The sequence below is a fragment of the Lactuca saligna genome, chromosome 3 (genome assembly GCF_052625555.1).
Source record: "Lactuca saligna cultivar CGN05327 chromosome 3, ASM5262555v1, whole genome shotgun sequence".
Lineage (NCBI taxonomy): Eukaryota > Viridiplantae > Streptophyta > Magnoliopsida > Asterales > Asteraceae > Lactuca > Lactuca saligna.
The window spans coordinates 160,431,513-160,443,246 of NC_136419.1; the positions used below are offsets into that span (position 1 = coordinate 160,431,513).

At 34.5% G+C, this 11,734-nt stretch overlaps 1 protein-coding gene across 1 annotated transcript; it reads right to left on the bottom strand.

Annotated features, from left to right (window-relative positions):
• Window positions 1-8,763: 8,763 nt before the first annotated feature.
• Window positions 8,764-10,464, bottom strand: LOC145036107 (uncharacterized). The gene has a single exon (XM_078984584.1). The coding sequence runs from the start codon at window positions 10,462-10,464 to the stop codon at window positions 8,764-8,766; it is 1,701 nt and encodes a 566-aa protein (XP_078840710.1).
• Between the last annotated feature and the right edge of the window lie 1,270 nt (window positions 10,465-11,734).

The window sequence follows — 11,734 nt, forward strand, 5'->3', positions numbered from 1 at the left end:
TGAAAATCAATCATTTATACAAATTCAGTGACTAGTTTTCATTACAAAAACATGCTTATGAATTCACCAGCTTTATGCTGATATGTTTTCAAAACCGCTTGTATTCTCAGGACAATAATAGACAGGTACTCTTGCCAGCTTTTGGAGAAGACTGAGCATTTTGGAGTCTCGTCTTTTAGTTTTGCCATATACTAATGTATAAAAGCTATGTTTTCAATCAATTTTAAATATTCATATGCAATGTAATGGTTGTATTTACTTTGATTACTATGATGCAATTGTTGTGATACTACGCATGACGTCATCCACCCCCAAACGTTTCTGCCGTTTGTCTTACGATTCGGGGGTGTGATATAAACTTACTACTATAATAGAATTATGCCAATATTGTGTCAAAATTTAATATTATTAAGTTACAAACATTTTTCTGTGAAATTTAGATTTCTATGAATCAATTTATTGTATAACAAATTCAAGTGGAATTTCTCATTATTGAAATGTTAAAATTTAACATTTTAGGAGGTGTTCAATGATTAAATATTTAAAAACTAAGTTAATTTAGTTCCAAAATTTCCCAAACATTGCATTAGAGTTTTAATTAAAGTCAAAGACATTAAGATAAGTTTTCTTGTATTTTTCATTTGTATAGCTATTTTTCACCTTTTTAATTTCTTGATTAATCATAAAATCATGAAAAATACTAAAAAATTAATAAAAATTACCAAACTTCTGATTTTTGTTCTAACTCTGTTAAAACACTTCTGAATAAAATTTCATGGATTATAGATATGTATAACTATTTTAACTACATCTAACTCTCTAGATGGATATAAATTAGTGAGAAATATCAATATGTTAAGAAAATTTCCCAAAGTTTGTACATTACCTATATGAAACATATATAATCTGGGAAAGTATAAAAATGGATTTTCAAATAGTTTAACACAATTTTTTTCTGATTTTTGTGTATTTATTCTATCAAAATAGAGATAAGTAGAAAAAATTTCAAAAATTCACCAAAACTTTTATACTAGTGTTATTAGACATATAAAAGTTGGTAAAAATATAAAAGTTACTTTCCAAATAGCTTAGACATTTTATTTATTTTATTCACTTAAATAAGCATTAATTCGTGAATAATTATTAAACAGTTAATGAAAATTACCAAAATTTTGGTAAACATCACATAAAGTGTAAATAATCTGGGAAAAATACCAAAATTGGTTTTCAAATAGTGTAACCCGATTTTATGATTTTTGTGTGCTTATTTTAGCAATAATGAATATAATAAGAAAACAGTATTTAAATTTTCGAAACTTGGTGTTCCACTATTATCGAACATATATGATCCGGGAAAAACACCAAAGGTGATTTTCATATATAGGAGTCTGATTGTTATAATTTATGTGTAATTAATAAAACAAAACATAGAATAAATAGTAACCAGTTAGGATAATTCCTGAAGATTTTTGTAAAATTATTTAATGTTGTATATAATATGAGAAAAATATCGAGTCATTTGTAAATAGTTTAGTCCAACTTTTGGATTTATGAATGTTTAATCTTAGGTTAATAGAACAAAAATAGCATACATAAGAGAAAAATCATCCACCCTTTTATATAGTATCCTAATGTAATATAAGATTTTCTAGTAAATGTGTATGAATTTTGGATGAGTAAAACTATTTTTCTCAATTTTAGTCCATTATAAATAGAAAAATCATGGGAAATAGACATGCATTATGAAACATCCTCAAAGTATTTTTCTGAGTATTAAACATGACCTAAATGAAACGAAAATTATTAAATTCTCTGTTAATGTCTTGGAACCTAGTTTTATGATTTATTTGATTTAATCATAGTGAAAATTAAAAATCATAGAAAACAGTAATAAAAGTTGATAAAACTTCATGAGAGATATTTATTAACTTTAAGGGTCATCTACACTTTATCTAGGATTTATGTACCTCAGAAAGTATTTTATTTGATTTATTGCTCTATTTTCTTGCAATAATTATAATAATTCGAGAAAAATGAATTACTTTCTGAAAATTTAAAGATCATCTTGTTTTTGTTGTTTGGATTTTGAGAAAAATAGTATTTTAATACAAAAGAAGTTTTATAAATTTATTTGGGAATAAATCCTTATTAAACATATTTGAAAACTTTTAACAACAAACTTTAATAATCTAGCTTCTAAGCCTAAAGATCATCACATGCATGTTGGAATGAAGATCATTCATGAGTTTGAAATGTTTAAAAGTCGTTTTTGAAAGAAAACTTAGGATGCATGTGGTGTTTTTTCCACCAAAACGTGTAGAAAAGTGCATTTCCATGATTTTGACTTAGGTTTAGGTCATAGGACTTCACCATTTACAACATGCATGTTGTTCATGGGTGAAATCCTACCACCATCATCAGTAAAACTGAAGTGCATGAACATACACATGAATTTTCTAAGGGAAAGGTGTAGAAGAAGAAGGCACTGCAAAAAAATCCATGAAAACTTGAAGGAAAATGAAGGAACATCGTGTTCTAGCTTAATGAAGACCATTAGATGATGAAGATTTGAGTATATTCAGTGTTCTTGACCTTATTTTCTGAAGAATTTCGTGGTTGGTAGAGAGAGGAAGAGAGAATAGATAGAAAATAAAGTTGGTGATAAAGAGTGTGAGAGAGAATGAGAGGTAGAGTGAAAGAGTGAATAAATTGATTAAGTAGTTTTGGGAAGAGATTTATTGGGAGGTGGAGGCTGACTTTAAAAGGTATGCGAGAGGGTTTTAAGAGGATTTTAAAGCTCTACTTTGAATAAGTATGGCTTCATAATCATTTTTTAGAAAAATCATCTTTTGTTTTTACAAGGTTCCATTGTATTTTGTCTTATAAATTAAGGGTAAATGTCAATGACTTAATTTTTATTTTCCTTGATTGCAATTTCATAATTTTAATTAATATAAGATAATAATATAAGGTTCATAATTAGTTTTATAGAATTTCTTAGGTTAATGTTTATAAATATGAGTTTTTATGGCTTTTAGGGTTTTTGGAGTTTAATAAATCTTTGGATATCAAAATAAATTGAATCTTTGAGCCTTCAAATCATTTTTTTGTTTCCTAACACTTATTCAAGTTAGAAATAATGTTTGAAATTTATTTTTATCGGTTTATTGGCATTCTATGTAGTTGTTTTTGAGATTCAAGTGAAATTAAGGAATCAAGTATACTAGTCCTAGTTTCAACTTTGACTTTAGTTCCTACGAGACTCGGACCTAATTTATACTACTAGGTCAAGTGCATGATGTGTGTATATGATTCATGAAAAAGTGTTCAATTCAAAGAGTTACCCGAATACGGATAGTCACTAGACTTAAGTAGTTGTAGAATTCATATATCAAGTTGAAATCTAAGTACACTATCGATCGTTTCTATTTGTTTCCAAGTTTCTAGTAGGTTATAACTTAGATTTAAGTTACTAAGTCTAGTATGTGTCGTGCCTATACGTGCAACTATGTTTAGTCAAATATAGAACCAACTCGAATTTTGACGGTTGTCATAAAAATGAAATCTCGAAAAACTTGCAAGGAAAAACCGGGTAAAAACTGTCACTTTCTGAATTCTGAAGGGGCTAGTTGCACCAAAAACAGCTCAAAATATGAAACTCTATCACATTTTGTGAAACTGGGTATAAAGCGTTAATTCGCATTAACTATAGGGACCAAACTCGTAAAATTCTCCATTTCTCATAATTGTTTGCCCAATTTTGAAGTTGGGTAATTTTTGCCAACATTTCGAAACTGCAGGGGCTGAAGGAGAAACTTCATCCTTTTTCACAAAATATTGTCAGTAATTCGAATTTAGGTGATAATTAACATTTTGTTAAAAGCACAAGGACCCAATTCGAAAGTTTTTTTTCTTCTTCCCAATTCGTTTCACAGATGCGATTCTCCAACCCCTTCACTTTTCGTCTCAAAGGCTTCGTTGTATGGTCCACAACAACGAAGCACGAATCCACTACCTTTGTTTTAGGTTATTCGATTCAAACAATCATCAATCCATATATTTGATATTGATATTTGATATTGATGATTGTATGGTTGATTTGGGAAGAAGTCGATATCAGGGCAACATGGGCGGTAGTGAGTCTGTGTTGGATATCAAAACAGGACCATATGTTGCACATAGCATTATATGCATCAGAGATAAAGATAGATCCTGTCATTAATCCAGATAATACATATAAATCCCGTGTCCTCACCGCCTTAGGATCATTGTTCCTTGTTCCTTGGTTTCACATTTTCTGTGACAATGTTATGCAATGCTTTCGCTAAAGGCACTAACTCACGGAACATGTCGTATGCCCTCGTCCCCTCATGGAATATTGTGTGGTATACTTCTGTCATGATAACCCCGGGGTTACCCACCTCGTGTCAATACATCTATACTCAATTGGCTGATTCTCAATATCATGTAGATGATAGCCAGTATCTACATAATACATGTCCCAAATACCCTGCAAAGTCATCATTATATCATGAGTATGAACCGTCCCAATCAGTTTCAACTCCTCCGGCCTACTAGGCATGTCGACACGTCGAAGTGTCCTCTACCATTCTTGTACTATATCAACATAAATCTATGTGGGATTGAAGTCCAACACTCCACCCCATTCGTAGCGATCAAACATCTCCACAATGTTGTACCCAGTGAAGCTCGGTCGCTCTACCATGTACTCTACAATAAAACCCTTAATCGGATGAATCGCCTTGTAAACTGATGGGTGAATGTTGTCTGGATGCTCATGCAATGTCTGGTAATGTGGGTCAAAAGCTACTGGAACATTCGGCTCCGGCTATCTAGCTGGTTGTCTGGTTGCACTGTTTGATGATGCTACCCTTGATCTCTTTGCTGGCATCTGCAAAATCAACCACACACAAAACCACAAAACAAAACTTGCCATTAAACATATCAAATGTCACAAAAATAAAACAATAATCTAGTTGGCAAGTTGTTCCAAACAAAGTTAAAATAAATTCAGTCTAAATAAATAACTGTTTTAAGTCCTGTTATGTTTTCAGTAACTAAATATTTTTCAAAAATTTATCCAATCATTAAAACACAGATAAACCCAAGTTTAACTGCAACTGACAAGTTCTAACTGAAACCAAAACAGAACTGTAACAAGTAAATATTCAAACTAATAATGTAGTGTCAAAATTCAATGCCATTCTAAAAATTTCCTAAAAACATGAATTTTAATCTAAGCACACATGTAAACATAACAATGATTTTCCAAAATTATATGTTTTTTTTAAATTAATAAAAGATTCAATTTCCATAAAAATTCACAGATGACACATGCAACTTGTTTGGAACATACTTTTAACAACTATAAACACTACTTTACAAGAATTCATACCAATATATATCAGATTCTTCATCTTTTTCAAAATTTTAAATATGTATGAACATACATGCAAAATTTTCAAAATTCAACTAAAAGATGGGGTTTTGAAGCACATACCTTGTTGAATTGTGTTTCTAGTGAAGAAGAACCAAGAACTTGAAGCAAAAACCCAAAATAAGTCAAATTTTCGAAACCCTAGTTTTTGTGGGTTTTAAAATCAGCCGCAAATAAGTGATTAGAGTGTGTAAATCTTGCAACGTGATGTTTCTTACTTGATTTCTTGAAGATTGCAACAAAAATCACGAATTTTGGTAAAGTTTTGGCCAAGAAATGGAAGAAAATGGGTAAAAACAAGTGGGTTTCGGCTATGGCAGTTTAGAGAAAGAAGTGGGGGAAGAAGGTGTAGGAAACAGCTCTAAAACGCATCAATAACGACCAAAAACGCGTTGGCATCTTAGGCGGCATCTTAGACGCGTCCTAGGACGTCACTCACAAAACAAGGGTATTTTGGTAATTTCGCAAAGGGTTTTCATCGGGGGGAAAAAATGGAAGCCCGACGGCGTCAAATACGTCTCCTAGGACGCCTGAGGGTTTTTATTTTATTTTATTTTATATTATTATTTTATTTATTGATTTATTTATTTTTTAATAACAAAAGTTAAATACCCCCTCCCCAACTTTAAACCTTGGATCGTCCTCGATACAAAAAATTAAAACACACAAAACGAAAATTAAAAGTAAAAACACGCCAAACCGCGTGTAGCCTCCCGAAAAGCGCTAAGTTTTACGTCTTTAGCCAGACGGTTTACCTCGACCAGGTTGCATCTGAATATTGAGGTACCTCGAGCGTTGTTTTCTCAACGAATGTCATTTCACCATCTACCATTCGAATGTATGGTTTGAGTATTTGTCCATTTACTTTGAATGGTTCACCGCCTTTCGTGTCCTTGATTTCAATAGCACCGTGATCCGCCACATTTGTTACCACAAATGGTGCACTCCATTTACTCCGAAGCTTTCTGGGGAAGAGTTTGAGACGAGAGTTGAATAATCACACCAATTGTCCTTCAACGAATTGTTTTCAGACAATAAGTCGGTCATGAAATGCCTTCGTCTTTTCTTTATAGATCCTTGAGCTTTTGTAAGCTTCTTTTCGAATCTCTTCCAATTCAACAAGTTGGAGTTTTCTTTCCATACCTGCCTCACTCAATTCAAAATTAGCATTTTTTAAGGCCCACCTGGCACGGTGTTCCAACTCCACCGGGAGATGGCATGGCTTCCCATAAACATGCCGATATGGGGACATTCTAATGGGCGTCTTATAGGCTGTTCGATATGCCCATAAAGCATCATCTAATCTTAGGGACCAATCTTTTCGGTCGGGACGAACAATCTTTTCCAAGATGTGTTTTATTTCTCTATTTGACACCTCTACTTGTCCACTTATTTGTGGGTGATATGGAGTAGCAATCCTATGATTGACACCATAATATTTTAACAACTTTGCAAAATGCCAATTTTTAAAATGGGAACCCCCGTCACTAATAATCGTTCGAGGGATTCCATGCCTAGAAAAGATGTTCTTTTTGAAAAATTTACAAACAACACTATGGTCATTCGTACGTGTAGCCTCGTCTTTAACCCATTTTGATACATAATCAATGGCTACAAGAATGTATAGATTACCAAAAGACATAGGGAACGGACCCATAAAATCAAGCCCCATACATCAAAATTTTCAACTACTAAAATTGGGGTCATTGGCATCATTTCCCTTCGTGAGATCCCCCCAATTTGTTGGCAACGAATACAAGCTTTAACGAATGTATGTACATCTTTAAATTAGAGAACCAGAAAAAACCGCTTTGTAGAACCCGATGTCCTGTCTTTTTAGCACTAAAATGCCCTCCACATGCATATGAGTGGCAATGTCTTAGAATATCTTCTTGCTCCGTATGTGGTATACGTCGCCTAATCACTTGATCTGCTCCAATTTTGAAAAGATATGGGTCCTCCCATATGTAGTATTTTGTTTGAGAGTGGAAGAACTTCCTTTGTTGAGCATTCCAATATTATGGAGTTCCCCCTGTCACAAAGTAATTCACTAAATTAGCAAACCATGGTATAGTTTTGACAGCAAGAATATCCTCATCCGGAAAATTTTCTTGAATAACTTCCATTGAGTTATCATTATTAATTATTATAGATAAATGATCCGCCACAACATTTTCGGAACCCTTTTTGTCCCGGATTTCAAGATCAAACTCTTGAAGGAGAAGGATCCATCTTATGAGAGGTGGTTTGGCATCCTTCTTTTCCAAGAGGTGGCGAATGGCACTATGGTCGGTAAAAATTACAACTTTAGATCCCCATATGTAAGATCTAAATTTGTCAAGTGCAAACACGACCGCAAGCAACTCTTTTTCGGTAGTGGTGTAATTGAATTGATCATCTGAAAAAGTTTTGCTCGCATAACATATTGCAACAAGTTTTTTATTCACCCGTTGTCCCAAAACTATCCCTACCACGTAATCTATCCCTACCACGTAATCACTCGAGTCACACATAATTTCAAAAGGTAAAGTCCAATCGGGTGATTGCAAGATAGGAGCTTCAACAAGCTTATTTTTTAATGTGGTAAAAGCTTCAAGACATGCTTTATCAAAAGAAAATGGTGCATCTTTTAAAAGTAGATTACAAAGCGGTTTTGAGATTGCACTAAAATCCTTGATAAATCTTCGATAAAAGCCGGCATGTCCAAGAAAAGAACAGACGCCTTTTACCGAAGTTGGTGGGGGAAGAGTACAAATAATTTGTACTTTGGCCCGATCGACTTCAAAACCACGCTTGGAGACGACGTGGCCAAGTACAATTCCATCTTTTACCATGAAATGACTCTTCTCCCAACTTAAAACCAAATTAGACTCCACACAATGTTTTAAAACTTTTTCTAATTGGTTTAAGCATGTCTCAAAAGAAGATCCAAAAATTGAAAAATCATCCGTGAAAATTTCTAATGAGTCCCCCACCATGTCTGAAAAAATAGCCATCATACATCTTTGAAATGTGGCAGGGGCATTGCACAAGCCGAATGGCATCCTTCGGAACGTAAAGGTACCATAGGGACACGTGAATGTGGTTTTGGATTGATCCTCGGGGTGGATAGCAATTTTATTATACCCGAAGTATCCATCTAAAAAAACAATAAAACTTTTTACCGGACAATTTCTCAATTATTTGATCAATAAAAGGGAGAGGAAAATGGTCATTTGATGTTGCAGCATTGAGTTTGCAATAGTCAATGCAAACTCTCCATCCGTTGACCAGTCTTGTTGAAATCTTCTCTCCATCTTCTGTATCTACCACTGTAATGCCCGACTTCGCACTGTCTGTGTTGGGCTCACCCAATCACTATCAGATATTGGGTAGATAATACCCACATCAAGCCATTTCAGCACCTCCTTCTTAACAACTTCTCGCAGATTCATATTGAGCCTTCGTTGTGCATTTCGGGATAGTTTTGCTCCAGCTTCAATGATGATTCGATGCATACATGTGGCTGGACTAATCCCCTTTAAGTCTGCTATGGTCCATCCAATTGCTCCCTTATAATTGGAAATCACCTTCAGTAATGTTTCCTCTTGCGGACCTATCAAATTAGAAGATATTATAATTGGTAAATTCTCATTAGATCCTAAAAAAGAGTATTTAATATGTGAAGGAAGAGTTTTAAGTTCAAGAGTGGGTGGCTCCTCCAAAGATGGCTTAAGTGGGTCCGAAAAACTTGTTGGCAATTTTTCAACTTGATGGCTCCATGATGGCCTCTCTTTTTCAAAATCATTTTCAAATTCTTCCTCATCCATCTTGATGTCTTCCAAGTCTAACACTTTGTCCTTGTCATTAGAAAAAAAAAGCTCCAACGGATTGGAGTGTAAGATTTTGGGAGTTAATTGATGCACTAAGTCATCAACCACATCCACACGATAACATTCAAAATCTGATGGCGAGTTAGGAAACGTATTAAAAATATTAATTCTAAGTTTCCTATTTCCAAAAGAGATATCCATGGCACCCGTTCTACAATTAGTTTGCGCATTTATTGTTGCCAAAAACGGGTGACCCAAAATAATAGAAGGTTGGCTTTCTTTATAGGTGTGTTGAGTGTCAAGAACAAGAAAATCAATTGGGTAATAAAAATCTTCCACCTTAATGATGACATCTGATAATATACCCCGGGGAATTTTTGTTGACTTATCGGCCAATCGTAAAATTATATAAGTTTGTTCTAGAGTGCCTAAGTCATGTTGATCAGAAAGATTTCCCAGGATTATATTAACACTAGCTCCAAGATCAAGGAGCGCCTTTTTGATATTAATGTTACTTAGGGTAATAGAAATTAAAGGTGCTCCAGGATCCTTAAGCTTGGGTGGAAGTTTATTTGATATTATGGAACACGCATGCTCGGTTAAATCAATCTTTTTAGGGAGGTTTGATTGGAGTTTGTGTTTTTTAACACACAAATCCTTGAAAAATTTAGCATAAGAAGGTACCTCCTTAATAAGTTTGACTAACAGGATATTTATTTTAACTTGACGAAATAGATCCAACATGTCTTCCATCATCGGCCCTCGCTTCCCAAAAGGGAAAGATGTCGGTTTCACTAAATCCAAAGGGTATGGTGCGGTATTAACCACCACACCATGCTCCACAACTTTAGAGTCATTTTTACCCTTAGCTACTTTTTGTTTTTCAGGTTTAAAATCTTTCTCAAACTCTTCTTTTTCGTCAAAGATGACTTCAGTGTCATGGTCATTATCTAAGGTAGGAGCACTTACCTTGTTGTCAACCTTTTTCCCACTACGCAAGGTGATTACCTCGTTCACTTGATGCTCTTTTCCGAGTCTTTCGGTGTGAGATGGGTTGACTGTTGTGGTGCTTGGAATCTTGTCATCTTCTCTTTTCCTAATTTGCTCCGCCAGTTGAGTAATCTGCTTCTCGATAGCAGCTATGGACTTGGAGTTGGTGTCAGCTTTTTGGTATGTTTGAGTTATAAACTCCATGATTTTGTCCAACTTGTTGCCATCTGTTTCCTCCTTCTTTTATGTTCCACCTTGGTTAAAGTTGTACTGTTGGAACTATTTTGGACTGGTCTTGGTAATTCCCTTGATGGTTTTTGTTGTTGAAATTCCCATTATTGTTGTAGTTCCCGCCTTGGTTGTATTTCCGACTGAATGATCATCGATTATTTTGGAATTGACCATACACTTGATTGATTTCCTCTTGACTTCTCATGCACTCATCTCCAATGTGTCCTGAATCTCCACAACTTACACATATCTTCTATCCCTACAAAAAAACACACCTTTCTCTTTGCCTAGACTAGAGAGTAGTAAGTCAAATTGTTTATTTAAAGAAGTAATATCATATTTGACTTCATTTTTCCAGTTTTTGTCTAGTCCAACTGAAGCAGCAGATGAAACTGGGTTGTCCCGTTTCTTAGCTGAGTAATTTGTTTTTGAACCATGACTCAACTTTTCCAAGAATTGCCAAGCATCTTCACTATCTTGCATCATAATAGTGCCGCCGGACGAGGCATTAATCATGGTTTGATTGGCAGTGTCGACTCCATCACAAAAGAAATGTACAAGTTGTCAACGGGGAAATTCATGATGGGGACATGAACGCAACAATTCCTTGAGGCGTTCAAATGCATAATCAAATTCTTCATTGGGTTGTTGTACAAAATCTAGTATAGATTTTCTTATTTCCGTTTTTTTACTAGCAGGGTAAAACTCTTGAACAAATTTAGTTTGAATTTCTCCCAAGTAGTAATACTATGTGTGGCAAGAGAAGTGAACCACTACTTAGCTTTTTCTTTTAAAGTGAACGGAAATAGGTGAAGTCTAAATGAATCTCTATTAGTTCCTCGCGGAGTATTCGCGTTAGCAATTGCAAGGAACTCATAGAGTGATTGTATGGATCATCAGTTTTATGGCTTCTAAAGATGGGTAAGACACTAATTAGTTGTGGTTTTACTGCCACATAATGTTCATTTCCTTCCGCGAAGAGTATAGGTGAAGCATCATCATACTCTCCCGATTGAAAATGAGATGCCACGGAGTGTCTATTAGGCTGCGGAAAATAAAGATGAGGGAATTGGTTACCTTCGTTGTGGTATCCACCATTTGCATTATTGAATCCACTATTTGGATTCTTTCGATATTGATTCCCAAAGCCTTGATTTCCGAATCCATCGTTATAGTCATTGTTGCCACCATTGGGGAAATTCTGGTTGTTCCAATTATTGTTGTAGTTCCTATTTCCACCCCG

Bases quoted from the DNA above. Each gene is read 5' to 3' on its own strand.
- LOC145036107 (XM_078984584.1), bottom strand. From the start codon at position 10,464: ATGGAGTTTATAACTCAAACATACCAAAAAGCTGACACCAACTCCAAG.